This window comes from Panicum virgatum, chromosome 5K (genome assembly GCF_016808335.1).
Source record: "Panicum virgatum strain AP13 chromosome 5K, P.virgatum_v5, whole genome shotgun sequence".
In the NCBI taxonomy this organism is placed as follows: domain Eukaryota; kingdom Viridiplantae; phylum Streptophyta; class Magnoliopsida; order Poales; family Poaceae; genus Panicum; species Panicum virgatum.
Genome location: NC_053140.1, coordinates 49,481,595 through 49,496,574, shown reverse-complemented (window position 1 = coordinate 49,496,574; position 14,980 = coordinate 49,481,595). Strand labels below are relative to the sequence as shown.

The 14,980-nt window shown below is 46.6% G+C and overlaps 3 protein-coding genes and 1 pseudogene across 3 annotated transcripts; 2 read left to right on the top strand and 2 right to left on the bottom strand.

The window, feature by feature from the left end:
* The first annotated feature begins 3,566 nt into the window (after window positions 1-3,566).
* Window positions 3,567-7,783, top strand: LOC120708151 (chorismate mutase 1, chloroplastic-like). Its single transcript, XM_039993264.1, has 6 exons — window positions 3,567-3,968; window positions 5,223-5,436; window positions 5,523-5,609; window positions 6,425-6,568; window positions 6,982-7,074; window positions 7,211-7,783. The coding sequence occupies exons 1-6, from the start codon at window positions 3,805-3,807 to the stop codon at window positions 7,442-7,444; spliced, it is 936 nt and encodes a 311-aa protein (XP_039849198.1). The 5' UTR covers window positions 3,567-3,804; the 3' UTR covers window positions 7,445-7,783.
* A 1,061-nt stretch (window positions 7,784-8,844) lies between these two features.
* Window positions 8,845-9,800, top strand: LOC120708149 (lamin-like protein). Its single transcript, XM_039993263.1, has 2 exons — window positions 8,845-9,052; window positions 9,164-9,800. Exons 1-2 carry the CDS (start codon window positions 8,884-8,886, stop codon window positions 9,493-9,495), a joined length of 501 nt encoding a protein of 166 aa, XP_039849197.1. The 5' UTR covers window positions 8,845-8,883; the 3' UTR covers window positions 9,496-9,800.
* Window positions 9,801-9,897: 97 nt separating this feature from the next.
* On the bottom strand, window positions 9,898-13,015 carry LOC120708148 (annotated as a pseudogene).
* Window positions 13,016-14,322: 1,307 nt separating this feature from the next.
* On the bottom strand, window positions 14,323-14,670 carry LOC120710185 (CLAVATA3/ESR (CLE)-related protein 10-like). Its single transcript, XM_039995840.1, has one exon. It carries the CDS (start codon window positions 14,668-14,670, stop codon window positions 14,323-14,325), a length of 348 nt encoding a protein of 115 aa, XP_039851774.1.
* Window positions 14,671-14,980: the final 310 nt, after the last annotated feature.

Here is a 14,980-nt window from a genome sequence, read left to right as displayed (position 1 = left end):
GGGTCGGCGTGTAACCATTGCTTAGAACATGGGACTTGTTGGGCCATCATTTTGTTTGGTTGGGACTTGGGAGTGTGCATGGTGGAGGCCCATGCGGGTGCTCCGGAGTGGCAGTGGCGTACCTAGGATTTAGAGAATATGCCATAACAATTATTTTATATATAATTTGCTATAATCTTTGTATTTTACTTTGGTAATAAGATCTTAATTGTATGACTAATGAGTTTAGATTAGATTTAGGTATGCCATGGCATATGTGGCAACCCAATAGGTACGCCACTGAGGAGTGGACAGGAAAGCACGCGGCTTAATTTTCAATATTTTTTCTTTTGTGTATGCGAATGCAACTCAATTTTCGTAGGAATTCAGGAGAATTTTTTCCGTGCTTCAAACGGGTCCGAAGCTAATCGATCCGTACCAACGTCTCATTTCACCCCGAACTCAGTAGTAGTAGCTGTATCCGACTTCTATTTGCAAGGAAGAAGAAGAATAAAGTGTATGTAATTTCATCGCACATGACCGGTGTGTGAGAATCAATTCAATGGAAAAAGTTTGCTAATGTCGGATTGTGGCTGTAGTTTAAGAAAATTTGCTAGAGCTCGAGCCAAGTTTATTTATCTTTATAGAAAAATAATAAAAAACAAAAGGGGCTCAAAGTTACAGCTGGTGCAATGTGAAAAAATTTAATCGAAAGGGGTATTGGAGGGGAGAAATGAGAGAGATGTTGGCTCAAAGTTTTGCAAACTAATCAATTGCCCGCACACCCAACATAGGCGTGGACCCGGACGAGCAGGCGGTAGCGTTGGGGCGGAGGAACGGCCGGCAGTACTGGACGCACGTGGCCTACGGCCTCGCCGGACGCTGAGGAGGAGGAGGAAGAGGTACACGCTGCAAAGGCATGACAAGGAGGAGATGACATGGATGTAATTTCAATATGGATAGGCAAGGAATTAAAAGGGGCTGTTGGTTTCCTCACCATTTGGAAGCCTTTCTATTTTTTATAGATCTTCTTACCTAGCATTCTAGTCCGTTGGAGTTGCTCTAAATTGCGAATATGAACAACTATAGAGATTTTCGAGGTTGGCCACCAACGTATTAAGGCCCTGTTTACATTTATACCGTTACCAGTTTTTTCGACGAACTATACCATGAACAATCAATGAGCCATCCTTGAGAGAAGCTACGGTGCCTTACTTTTACTCCCTCTGTTTTGAGCTAACCGGCGTCATATATAAACGAGCGAAGGGAGTAGTTAAATCGCCGACAAATGTAAAAGCAATAAATGTTCTTTGTACAGTTATCGAATATTCTCTCTTTTTTAATGTACCGTCTTATTGGCAATTGTTGTGTATTGTGCTGGCAACTTCTGTGGAGTTTAGAATCCATTTTCGTGGAGGCTTCACATGCAGTTATTCGGACTCAGCTTTCGTGGAAACCACAGATATTTCCGCCGGGTGCTTTTGCAAGCTTTTTTTTTTTAAAAAAAGAGCAAGCCTTTCATTTGGGAAAAGATTCCAGGGGGTTGGTGTTGCTGATGATAAAATACAGTCAAGATTCTTTTCAAAAAAAAATTAACGCGGTCAAGATACTACCGAAAACTCTAGAACATCTCTTTTGTGCCTGCCAAGTGCCAAGATGGAGCTGGATATATACAGCATGTGGCGTCTCCTCTGCAGGCTGAGATGATTGCAATGCTCAGGGGTGTGCAACAAGCTGTATGGCTGGGTATGCAAAACATTATTTTGGAGACAGATGCATCTATGCTTGCATCTGCTCTTACTTCGGCAGGGGTAGATCGAAGTCCGATGAGTTGCCTGGTATGCCAAATTAGGGACTTTTTGCGGTCTGAATTTTCTTCATACAATGTCTCTCTATGTAATAGGATTTGTAATAAGGTGGCTGATGACTTAGCTGCTTTTGGAATGGGTGTGTTGAAGTCTGGCTCAGATATGTTGACGAGCCAAGTGCCTGGTTTTGTAAGTGAACTGATTTCTGGCGATTTGCCTACAAATAAAGTTTAATGTGAATGTGCATTTAAAAAAAAATGCCAAGATGGAGCCCCGAAACGTCGCTGATTCCTTGGAACGATTTTTAATTATTTCGCACGACCGCTGGGTCAGTCTTCGTGCTACGGAAAGATACCCTTGGAACTATTTTTAATTATGATTGAAGCTCCATATTTTACCGTTTGGTGACTTTTACCGCCCAGAAGTCCGGTGCCGAGACAAGTAGCAAATCACAAATTCTAAACTGGAGTGAATGACGCCGTCAGCGTTCGCCCACAGTGCAAGTGTGCAACCTAGTGGCTCCTTTGTTTGGGACATGTGATTTCCCTCAGATTCTTATGGAAAGCTTGTTTGGGACATGTGATTTCACCCAGTTTGTTGTGCTGGTGTTGGAGGCTGTTGCTGGAGTGGTGTGAGAGAAAAATACTGTTGGCTGGCTGGTGGCTGGAGACTGCTGCTGGAGTGGTGTGAGAGGAAAACATTGTTGGCTGGCTGGAGGAGCAGCGCAGGGAACGGGGTGAAATATCACAAGTGTCCTTCACTTTCATTTTCCTTTGAACTTGTTATTGTTTGTAGGCAATATGTCTTTGCTCAGTTTCCACCAAAACTTCTGACCGATCTCGAAGGGCTAATTAGATCAACAAAATGGATTCCAATAATTAATTACTCATCATCTGTATAATTAGATCAACAATTAATCTATGTTCTACTTTTGGCACGTGAATAAGTGGGCTAAAAATTAGCAGCCCATTGGATCCAAACACGGTTCGTCTCCATTAAATGGCAGAGGCAGACCCCGGCAGTCAAATGCCCGGAAATGATTTTTTTTAAACAAGAAATGCCCGGAAAGGATGTAAACTCTCCTCCAAGCAATTGGCAAAAGACAAAACTCCGGAGATCACGCGCCCAGAAAGAAAGAAAAAAACAGAAATAGCAGAATTGCCAGTATCCAGTCTGGCCCGGGCTACCGTCCCAGACACGGCCACACGGGATGCGTGCACACCAGTACACTACCCACGCAGACCACAACCCACCGTGCCGCCCTGGCAACGGAGGTGATCGTGTTCGGCTGGTTGGTGTTAGTGGTTTGAGATCATTTTTTGTGAAAGAAAAATATTGTTAGCTTACTAGTAGTTGATGCTGATTTTGTACAAAAAAGAAATATTGTTAGCTAGATGTAGAGAAAATGGAGCGAACAGAGTCGGAACGGCCACGCCCCCTGGCAATGGCAACGCCACGCTCCACCACGGAGTAGACTCCACACCTGACACAGTTGAACACTTGAACCTCACCAACGGGCGCGCTCGATCGAGACCGACCAACCAAACCAACCAACCCCACTCGCCAGACGCCTAGCTCCGTCGCAACCCGGGACGGGACGGGCGGGCACGCCCGCGCGCGGCGCACCCCACCCGACCCGAACCGACCAACCCCGCCGCGCCGCGCACGTCCCCGCGACGCTTTCCACGTGTCCGGGGCCACCCTGATTCCGATCCATCCTCCCCGTCCTCCTGGCCTCCTCCCCTCTACCGAGTACCGGCTCGGCCGTCTCCCCCCAGGCCCCCCACCTCCCACTCCGAGTCCCACCAACTTCTCCTCCAAGGCTCGAGTCCATGTCCAACCATCCCCTCTCGAACACCCTTCCGCACCACCCGGCCGCCCCCACCTACAAATAAATCCCCCGGCATTTCCAGGCCTCCCACCCTCTCCCTGCCTCCCGCCCTCTTCCTCCTGCCGTTCTGCCCCCCGCGAGCGCCCCGAAGTCCAGGTGCTCGTGGCGGGGAGGTAGGTGACGCCGATGGAGTTCAAGGTGGCTGCCAAGGCCGCGGCGGCGTCGCTCGCGCCCGCGCCCGCGAACCAGGGAGCGCAGGGCAGGAGCCGCGTCAGCTTCGTCTCCGGCCCAGCGCCGACCAGGACCAAGGCGCTCCGCGCGGCCAGCAACTCCGCGACCCCCGTGGCCAAGTACGCACTAATTGGACTCCTCCTAGCTAGAAAATCGTTGGGTGTCACGAACGAGTACTGCACTTGGTTCCGTGTGGGGGGTTTGTATGCATGTGCTTGCGCGTGTGGGGGCTGATTGTAGTGCGGTGATTTCCTGTGATGATCCTGGAATCGGGTTTGGATGTGCTGTAGCAATTGGGAGAGTTGGTGGTCTAGCTTTTCCGTTTCTGAGATTGGTGCTTCTGAATCCGGTACATGCTTTGGATAATGATTGCTTGATTTCAGGCATCCAATTTGTGGTGATTGTATTGGTGATTTCTGAATGTTTTTCCCGGCGATTTTATCTGTCAATTGGCAGCTGTTTTGCGACCCACCATGGCCAAGTACTAATTGGGTTCGTTCTAGCTGGAAATCGCTTGGTGTAACGAACGATTGTTGCGCTTGGTTCTGGTGTGGGTGGGGGGGGGGGGGGGGGGGGGGTAGGTTGGTTCGTGTGCGTGTAAGGCTGGCTGTGGTGTGCTAATTTCCTTCGCAATTGGATTTGGATTTGCGTTGGTAATCAATTGGGGGAGTTGGTGGTCTAGCATTTCTGTTTCTGAGAGTAATCCTTCTGAATCCGACCATCTCTGTTTCAGATATTGATTGCAGAATTCAAGCTTCCAGTTTGTGGCTGTTTTGTGGTGATTGAATTGGCGATTTGTGGCTGTTTAGCAGTGATTGAATTGGCAATTTATGGCTGTTTTGCTGTCGTTGGATTGATCTCCTAGAAGTTGGGGAAGTCCTTGTTGAATTATCTCCTAAGAACACAGAAATGGAACGGTGTTGATATCCTGTGAAGTCCAATTATTTGGTGGTAGAGTTGTGTTGGAATTCAGTTACTTGAGCCAAAAGCATACTGTAGCCTGTAGGCATTACATGTTTACATTGTTGTACCTAAACTGTGGAAATTTTCAGCTATGTTATTTGTCACTTCTACCAATAATAGGTCTGGAGACTTGATGGTAAAGTGTTAATAGTGTACTTTTATGAGTCATATGTTGTAGTTTTTTTTTGTGACGAAGGTTTGTTGCTTTTTTGTGAAACTATTCCGGAAACTTAAGTGAAATCTTGAGGAGGGAATTGACATTGAGCACTATGGGTGTTAACCTTGTTGCTTTTTGCAGAAAGACTTGAGACTCCTATGTTATCCTTGAATGCTTTCTTTTTACGACAGACAGTTTTAGCTATACTGAAGGAACTGATCATTCTTTTTTCTTAATGGTGCACTTTTCTTAGGGAAGAGAGGGTTGATCGAAGTGAAATGTTGACATTGGATAGCATCAGGCAGACTTTGATCAGACTAGAAGACAGCATCATCTTTGGCCTCTTGGAGAGAGCCCAGTACCGCTACAATGCTGATACATATGATAGCAACTCTTTCCACATGGCTGGTTTTGAAGGATCTTTGGTTGAATACATAGTTACAGAAACTGAAAAGCTCCATGCCCAGGTGAATCCATTTGGATATTTTTAAACAAAAACAGTGGATCATGAATTGCAAAAGAATAAAATATGCTAATGCTTTTTGTAATATAGGTTGGGAGATACAAGAGCCCAGATGAGCACCCATTCTTTCCAGAAGATCTGCCTGAGCCAAGGTTGCCACCTATGCAATATCCAACGGTATGCTTGTTCTGCGATCTCAATTGCTTCTCTTGATGAGTTTTGTAGTTTCCTCGTCAGTGTAAGAAATATAGCCCACTATTGCAACTATTGATGAGTTTTGTAGTTTTGTAGCTAGACCATAATTTTCTTCATATAGGTAGATAAATCGACTTTGTTTCGAGTTACAGTTGTTTAGCAACTGACTTAAAAGGCCTGTACAGCTCATATATTGAGCAATGCTTGACTGCTTGAGTAGTGAACAACATATAGGCAGTGTGATACAATCAGTATTGTAAATGTCACGGATCGTAGATACAAAAAAACTGAAAAAGTTCTCTGTTTACTAAGATACTCTACTTCTCCAACACATCATGGAATGAGCTGTATAGCTCTTTGTCGTATTGCATTGAGTTGAAATAAGCAGAGAGGTCATATTTTTTTCCTTATTAGCTCCAAAAATTATGTCCTTGCATTTTCAACATGCGCTCTTTTAACTTTGAATGAATGCAAAGAGAGCTACTATGGAATCTTAGGTGGAGCAGAGGTGAAAGTAGAATTGTATGTTTTATTCATTGATGATTACTTAGCATTTTGCTTCAATTCAGTCATTGGATGGTTTGACCTGCATGATTCTTGTTACTGTGCAAGCACTGCTATAGTGTCATCACAATCCATCTGCTACATGAAACATCTGTTTATGCTGCATTTTCTTTTTGGAAAAGGTTTATGCTGCATTTAGAGTGTCATCTATTGCAAGACTCATTATGTGTATTTCCATGAACTTCTTCCAAGATTTCAGATGGATTCATATTTCACTCTTATCCTTTGCATAGGTTTTGCATCCCATTGCTGATTCTATCAATATCAACAAAAAGATCTGGAAACTGTACTTCGATGAGCTTCTTCCAAGATTGACAAAAGAAGGAAGTGATGGTAACTATGGATCCAGTGCTCTTTGTGACACGTCATGCTTGCAGGTACAGCTTATGTTCTTGTCAAATCCTCGCAGCTGATATTTATATTGAATCCTCTTACTCCACTTTACAGCTGATATTTATGTCAAATCCTCCTGCTTGAGTTAAAAGACTTGTGTTTATGTCAACAGCTGAACACAAGCATGAACTTTGGGTCCACATTTGCTTGTGTTCTAGTCAATACTTTACTGTGAAAACTCCTTTTTAACTCTGCTGTAGTTTTCATTCAGTACTAAGAATATATTTTAGCAAACAAAGTCAAACCCATCATAAACTATCAATCCATGCAAGTCTTTCTATCGCTTAATTTCTTGAGATGCCATTTTCATAGTATTGAGCTGATGTTCACTGGTGACGTGAAATTTTGCATTTGTATTGTTTGGCGCTTATTCTTTGTTCATTGTTTTATCATTCAGGCACTCTCTAAAAGAATCCACTATGGGAAGTTTGTGGCAGAGGCCAAGTTTCGAGAGTCCCCAGAAGTTTACAGCTCTGCCATAAAAGCTCAGGTCCGTGCTTTCTGCTTCTCTCTAATATGTCCACTACTACTGTCATTTTTTTGTTTTGCTTCCGAGTTTCAGATCAAATACGATAATTCGATTCCTTCGCAAACAACTCATCTGTCTATTTCTTGTAATGTTTCAGGACCCTGTTCAACTCATGCAGCTTCTCACATACGAGACGGTGGAGCGCGCTATCGAGCACAGGGTTGAAGCGAAGGCCAAGATCTTCGGGCAAGAGGTGAAAATCGGCGCTGAGGACAAGGGCGCCCCACCGGTGTACAAGATCAACCCCAGCTTGGTCGCCGGACTGTACAGGAGAATCATGCCGCTAACCAAGGAGGTTCAGGTCGCGTACTTGCTTAGGAGGCTGGATTGAGTGCGCTTATACTGCTCTGAACTCCCAGATTCGAACTTCATGGCGTTAGAAATAATTTGAAGCCAGAACGTTAGTAGGTATCTCTCACTTTGGGGACTGGTCGGAGAACATACCGTGGGTGGAATTGTGGCAGGAACATGCAGAACCATCATGTGGAGTTGTCGCGTACTCGCATGTGCATGTAGGGAGTACTGTTGAAAGACTTGAAAGTTGAATGCTGTATGCGATGCTGGGTCACCTTCGTTGGTGGGGTACCCTTGTGAAACCGGGTGCTGAATGGCGGAACCTTCTACAGTATCTCAGAATTATGATGATCTCGTATTGGTTCCTTTTTCTTCTACCTTTATGCGTTGGATCCTTTTTCTTCTTTTTTTTTTGCGTTGGTTCCAAAAATTGGCAGTCTCGTGGACTCTTGGAGATTTTTTGGGGGGATTCATCAAGCTGGTTTCTGCTTTCCGGATTTAGCTGCACGGTATGCTCTATGCCTCATTGTTTCAGCCTTTCAGGTGCCGAACCGTGACATTTGAATGAAGATCAGTGTCAACTGTCAAGGATGCTGGATGCTCTGGTGATCGGTCTCCTAGTGCTTCCGAGGTCCGAACCAAGATATGTTTAAAAGCTTCGAACCAAGATGATGTCTGGTGCGAGATCCTTCAGCAGGCGGCCCTGCACGGCTGCACCCAGCCGCGTGCCGAAACGATGCTTTTGCGGTTTGCGCCGTACCATGTGCCTCTCATTTTCAGTAGATGCCGCATAAAGGAGTGCCACATACATTGGAGATGGAACCAAGAAATGTTTTTTTTAAAAAAAACTTCTCAATAATTGTTTTCTAAAAACCTTTCCCCCAGAATTTTGACATGCTTTCACAGTTCCTTTTAAATGAAAATAAGACCCTTGGCGCGCTAAACAGTCGGTTCGTACAGCCGTATCAACCATAATGGGCAACGCCATAGTGGCCAAATCCAACAATTCATAGTTTGGAAACAAGTCTCTGCTCCACGATCCACGTTTAGGAGTTTGCCGAAACAAATTTGAACCAGAGGAGTCGCCTCGATGAAACACGGGTTTTGACCGCGCGCACATGATATGCGGACCAGGTCCACAGGTCACGCGAAATGCATTTACCAGGAACCCACAGCAAAACTTGTGTTCGGACAGCAATACTTGTAGTATCATTACCATGCGCATCGGCTGAGCACTGCTACCAATTTCACAAGTGCAGAAAATGCAAGTACGGGTGCATCATGCTTTGCATGCATCCAATGCAGTAAAACAAATTCAGCCTTCTTTCTTTTTATAAAAAAAGACTTAATCAGAAAGAAAAGGAATGCACATCGATTCCACTCCATAAATGCCCGTTCCAATTCCCCGATTTCCATCCACATTTCCACCCCCCGCCGCCGCCCCCTGTCCCGCTCTATACATCTCGTCCTCCAGAAATGGCGACGTCGCCGCGCCTCCTCCTCGTGGTGCTGCTCCTCTTCGCGTCGGCGGCGGCCCCCACCGTCGCGGTAAGGTTAGTCGTCGGTGGCAGCAAGCGCTGGGCACCCAACGTCAACTACACCGACTGGGCGGACGGGCACGAGTTCCACGTCGGCGACTGGCTCGGTATTGTTCTCGCCTCTCCCTCTTTCTCCCCCTCCCTCGCACAGCCTCAGAAGTCAGAACGCTTGACGCCAAGGACGCCTTTGCGCTGAACCTAGCTCTGCGTCGATGCAGAATTCGACTACGAGAAGGACAGGTACGACGTGGTGCAGGTGAACGAGACGGCGTACGCGACGTGCGACGGCAGCAGCCCGATCCTCAGCTACAGCCGCGGCCGCAACTTCGTCTTCCGCCTCAACACCACGGGCCGGCTCTACTTCATCTGCAGCCGCGGCTACTGCTGGAACGGCATGAAGGTGTCCGTGCTCGTCCAGCCCGCGCCGCCGCCGCCGCCGCCGGCCATGGCGCCGTCGTCCCGCGCATCGCGCGCCCGCGCCGCGGCCGGGGTCTGGCGGTGGGCGGCTATCACTGTCTTGGTGGGCGCGGCGGTGCCTTTACGGGTGTGAACGGCAAGGCGCAAGCACTGGGCGTTCTGCCTGCGCGGCGCCTTCCTGACTGCCATGGTCTACAGATGTTTGCCTACCGTGCTGCCCATTTTTTGCAGCTTAACGTAGTCGTGTGTGGGAGAAATATCAAATAATCGAGAGAGAAAAAAATGAGCCATGGTGAACTGTCAAGGTGGTTTACACGAATTTTGCATGATCTGAGCCTGCGCTGCCAGTAGCCACATACGCATACAGCACTGCAGCTTTGCAACACCCGGTTTGGCAGCACATTACCTGGCAAGTGGCAACCAACCATACACTGGACTTCTGAAGCTCGGGCATCAAGCCAACACAAGTAACGATCTAGCAGGAATATGACGCAACTACGCTTAACTGTGAAATAAAGAAGAATGCATACAAAACTGTGGTGACTGAACCATCACTCTCCGGTGTATATTCAAACTAGAACATGCAATATTGGAGCTTAAACCAAAGGGAGGCTCCACATGCGAACATATTTGTACAAATTATAAAGCTATTTGGTGTATGCTTTCTTTACATCAGGTCCAGTTGCCAGCTGCTGCCTGCTGGTCTTAGCCTTGCCAAAAATTGGACTTGCCAGTCCTACGAAAATAAATATTAAGCTAGCACATGTCGCCAAGAGCATGTATCAAGAAAACCTGACATAAATTCTGAAAGGAAAGCTAGTACTCTGTCTAAATTTGAAAACCCTGGCAGCCCTGAAATTCATTGGGCATGCGAAAATTGAGCGAACTTCTTTTCGTTAGCAATGAACTGGAATCAAATGATTAAAAAAAACACAGAGATGCAATGCTCACAAGGTCAGAGTACCCAAGACCTATCACAGGAAGTGGGAGCTTTCATCTAAGGTTAGAGATCAAAAGGGGCGGAATGTCAGAAAGGATGAGAGCCTGGAGTCTTTCTTTCCATTCCTTCTTTTAGGACAGGAGAGCCTGGAGTTAGTATAACAGAATAGGTTGTTAGGTGAGGGTGGATAAGTGTGCCATAGATCTGTTGGATAGAGAGCCCTCAAGAGATCATGTTGGAATCCTTGATAATTTCGTATAGTGAGATGGCAATCTCAATAGTCAGTAGTATTATGACACCCCACTCCAGCAGATCTGACCGTCTATTTTGGAGGACTTCTTGAAGAAAATGGATGTTGTGCTGTTACAATAATAAATTATAAGAACAAATGCAAACTCTAAAAGAAAAAAGAAACAGTTTTTGCAATATAGAAGAATTCGTACACAAGGCACTTACCTCCACAAATTTCAGTTTGAAGTCCAGGCTTCCAAAACGCTGATTCAGTTCATATTCTTCCCGTAGATACTCCAGAATTTGTGCATAATTTGCATTTTTCCAGGCAATTTCTGACCTGGGGAAAATCATGTTGTTAAATGACAGAAGGTACATGTTCCCAGAAGCAAAATTGCATTTAGAAAAAAGCAACCAGCGAGTCAAAGCAGAAACACGGGGTGAGCGCAACAAAGCCAACAAAAATATGATAATCTGGGGATGGGAAGCACAATGCTTTTTGAAAACAGCAAGTATGGTGACATAGTAATGTCTAATTTCTAAGTATGACGGTCAACGATCAAAATTATCGATGTTTACTCAAAGCACTGGAACAAATTCCAAACCAACAGCATAAATCCCATGTGAATAGCAAATTCCCTCACATGGATCAATATATTCTTTCGTCCATAAAATACTTAACTTCACACATGTCTTATACGAGATAGAGCCAACCTACAAACAAATATAGTGCTTGAGGGTTCAAGACATACCTGTCAAAAAGACCAAGTCTGATGATGACATCTGCAAGATTGGAATTAGCCTTGCCCACAAGTTGAAAGAGCTTCTTTCTTTGCATGGTGAAGTCGCCAGTCTTCTCCATAACACGATTAATTTCAGTGAATTCCTCAACCATATCATCAACCTATCAAAATTGGTGCTTAAGTTTAGAATTTTTAGACAGCTTTTAATGACACAGACACCATGCAAAAGATCGTTAGCTCTGCTCAATTTCAATACCTGCCGGATATAATGATCAAGGGCAATACCTTGACCAAGAACACTTGAAATTATGCGAATCCCATCTGTGTCTAAACTTTTAAGAACTATATAATCAAGACCTCCTTTCATCCATGTTGTCAACGAATGGTTTCTCGACCACAGCATAATCTGTTCATTGCAAAATAGATGTCATTAATCTGATACATATTTTACTCTAAACCTATAAATTTGCGAAGAATTATGCAGGCAGTTCTAGGGGCTGTACAACAAAGCAGCATTGCAGTCTCAGAAAAGGGAAGCAAATGGCAACTTATTCCATCTAAAGAACAGCCTGTGCATGCAACGACTATTAAGTTGAGTTCTATGATATGTATGGAACATCATCTTTGAACATCACATGAGAGATAAAAGGGAGACAGCTAAAAAGCAATAAACAGGACTCGATTTAGCAGATAATATATATGAACAGTACGTGAATTGCATGGACATACCATCTTTTCTCATCTCTGGAAGCCATCCTGAAGCATGTTTCCTAATTATATCAAGATAATATTCAGCTTCACTTCATGATCAGCAATGTTGAAAAGTATAGCAGAACCATATTGGAAAACAACCACATAGCGATAGCAAAATCTGTTGTCCTTCACTCCAATCTCCTGCATAAGTATCAACCAAAATCACAAGGAAATCAATCTCTACAGAATAGGCCAATGTCAAAACAGCATGTGTAACGGTTGACCTATTGTGCCTGAGATTAGTTAATTCTAGATTTCACCAGGCCCTCCAACAAAGTGATACTAAGCTGTAATCACTAACCATAATTTCAGGCGGGAATCCAGAGTACCGAAGTGCAATGTAGTTGAGCGTACGGGTCGATGGAGGTACGGTATCACTCCCGTGTTCCGCTTGCATGCTCTTCAGATCAATGCTGCCACAAAGAGGAGGAAAAATCAAATGAAAACCAATCATTTTAGTTCACTGCGCCAGTTGGGCGTGTGCAATCTTCCGAACAGCATGGTTGCACACAAAGTTTCCTCGCAGATAAATCATCAAACACCTAAGGAGCAAGCGTGGGCGCGGTGCGGCGTGCTTACCTGGTGGAGAGGAAGTAGGCCTTGACGGGGATGTAGCGCGCCGGGCCGTCGTCCTCCTCCTCATGCGGCGGCGTGGGCGCCGGGGCCGACTCGGTCGCCGCGCGAATCCAGGCCCAGTACGCCGAGCCGCCGAGGCCAGAGTCGCGGCCCTCGTGGGGCGCGACGGCCGCCACCGCCGAGGCCGACGAGAAGGGCCTCGAGAAGGGCAGGCCGTGGGCGGGAGTGGCGTGGGGCCCGCGTGAAAGAGGGTGACCCGGTGGTGGTGGTGGTGGTGCTTGTGGCGGCGGGGGCGCGAGGAGGCGGCGAAGACGGCAGCACGCGCGCAGCCGCCCCATCAGGCAGGCGAGTTGCAGTTACAGCCGCCAAGCTCCGCGACTTCGCCGACCGCGCTCGTTCTGGGGTCTGGAATCTGGAGAGAAAGCAAATGGGCGGGACCCAGCGCGCAGGGGGGAAGGCCCGTACCGCAAGAACCGGGGGCGCGTTTCGTTTCGCTTGATGGGTTGGGGCACGGCCCGTAGATGATAATCTGGACCAGGCCGAATAGACATGAACCTTTTTTTAGTGGGGGAGCTATATCTAATCACGGACTACCTGACCAGATAAACCTAATTAATGCGCTGGCTGGGCTTGGGCTATTCAACCCAACACAAAACTGGGCCGAGTGCGGGCTGAATTTTTTAACTAAAAACTCGACTCGATCTAACGATGGCAACGGGATAACTCCGCGCAGATATACATTTCTTAAACATGTGTCCGCGAGCTACAATCTACTCCCACACCCGCCGCGGGCACGAAGCGATGCCCGAAACTACTATCCGCGGATACATGCATGCCTATGGGCACGCCTGTGTACCCGCAATCTTTAAGAAATTAAGCACACCGTCCTATTTTAACACAAGCAAACAAATAAATCCAAGCCAACAAATAAAATAGTCTCATACATGATACATCCCACCATCATCTCAAATCGAAGTCTTCACATATCACAAATAAAAGCATACAACCATATTTATTCCTATCGGCGGGTTTGCGGATCCGGGTATAAATTTTTCAAATCCGTTAGCATATATTCATTGTGTTTAGAACCGAACCCGCATCCGCACCCGGGCACAAACTCATACCCGTATTCGTACCTGTTAGCATCTTTAGCCCAACCCGACCTGATAAATAATTAGGAGCTATATGTGGCATGGGTTACATATCTCCATTCCCTCGCCTGAAGAGAATAGTTGGCTCCAATTCGGCCCAGTAAACAATATTAGTACAAAATTCTTTTTATATTAGGGCAATCTACTAGCTATCTCTAGTAGCGAAAAGTAGGATGAGTACCGCACCCATCTCTACAAATACCATTTCAACCGTCCCTACAAATCCTTTTTATATGTATCTAGACAAGCAAAACGACTAATAATTTGAGACCGAAGGAGGGAGTATATATAAGTAATATAAGGTACATTCAGTCATTCACTACAAAAGAAAGCAGCCAATTTACCCCTCTTCATTATCAACGAAATGGAGTGCGTGCTAGTAAGATTGGATCTACAGTAATACAAGGAAGATCCTAGTATGTTGCATAGGTGCCTCATCCTCCATTGTCAGCCCTTTCCCAGGGTTGACGGGAAAGCTAGCGATGCAAGAATCCTCAGGGAGAAAAAAAAAGAGAAAGGAAACATAGCTAGCAAGAAAACTAACGGCCGCGCGCGCCCCTCTACGATCAGTTGTGCAGCCTGTTGGGCCCGCTCGGCACGAGCCGCTTGGACACGCCGTAGCGCGGGTCGATCTCCTCGCCGTCGCGGCTGGGGGGCGGCATCGGCAGGTGGTGGCCGCCGCCACGGCGGCGGCGCCTGGCGTGCAGCTGCTCGCACCACGGGAGGGGCTCCCCGCGCTGCTGGTCGCAGAGGCGGGCGAGGAAGGCCTCGTCGGGCTGCAACGCCGCCGGCGCCCTCGCCGTCCAGGCCTTCTCCCGGGTGGTCCTCTCCTTTGGCGACACGGTGACGACGGCCGACGAGCCCACGAGGATGGAGGCCAGGACAAGGAGACAGAGGCAATGCGAAGGCTTCATCGTTGGCGCTCTCGATCGGCCTCTCTATCTCTCTCGCTGTTGAGGGTGGTGCCGTTGTGGTAGGCTTTAATAGGCAGCGGCATGAAACGGAGACGAGCGAAACGACCGCCGGCAGAGCCAAGTTTCAGTTGACCGGCTTCGCATGGATCGCGTACACGTGTATACCTAACTTGCTATTTTTGCGCAGCTTATCTGCCTTTTTTGCGGATTATTATTTTTTAGCTGTTCAACCCCATCCCTATCGCAACGACCCTCGTCGTACTAGTACGAGATGGAAGCAAACTTATCACAAGAGAACTCATGGGCCAGA

What these genes read in the sequence shown, in the direction of transcription:
- LOC120708151 (XM_039993264.1), top strand. Translation starts at nt 3,805, where the DNA reads ATGGAGTTCAAGGTGGCTGCCAAGGCCGCGGCGGCGTCGCTCGCGCCC. An exon ending in TCCGCGACCCCCGTGGCCAA is followed by an intron (nt 3,969 to 5,222) that starts GTACGCACTAAT and finishes CACTTTTCTTAG; the next exon opens with GGAAGAGAGGGTTGATCGAA. An exon ending in GCTCTGCCATAAAAGCTCAG is followed by an intron (nt 7,075 to 7,210) that starts GTCCGTGCTTTC and finishes GTAATGTTTCAG; the next exon opens with GACCCTGTTCAACTCATGCA.
- LOC120708149 (XM_039993263.1), top strand. Translation starts at nt 8,884, where the DNA reads ATGGCGACGTCGCCGCGCCTCCTCCTCGTGGTGCTGCTCCTCTTCGCG. An exon ending in CCACGTCGGCGACTGGCTCG is followed by an intron (nt 9,053 to 9,163) that starts GTATTGTTCTCG and finishes GCGTCGATGCAG; the next exon opens with AATTCGACTACGAGAAGGAC.
- LOC120710185 (XM_039995840.1), bottom strand. Translation starts at nt 14,670, where the DNA reads ATGAAGCCTTCGCATTGCCTCTGTCTCCTTGTCCTGGCCTCCATCCTC.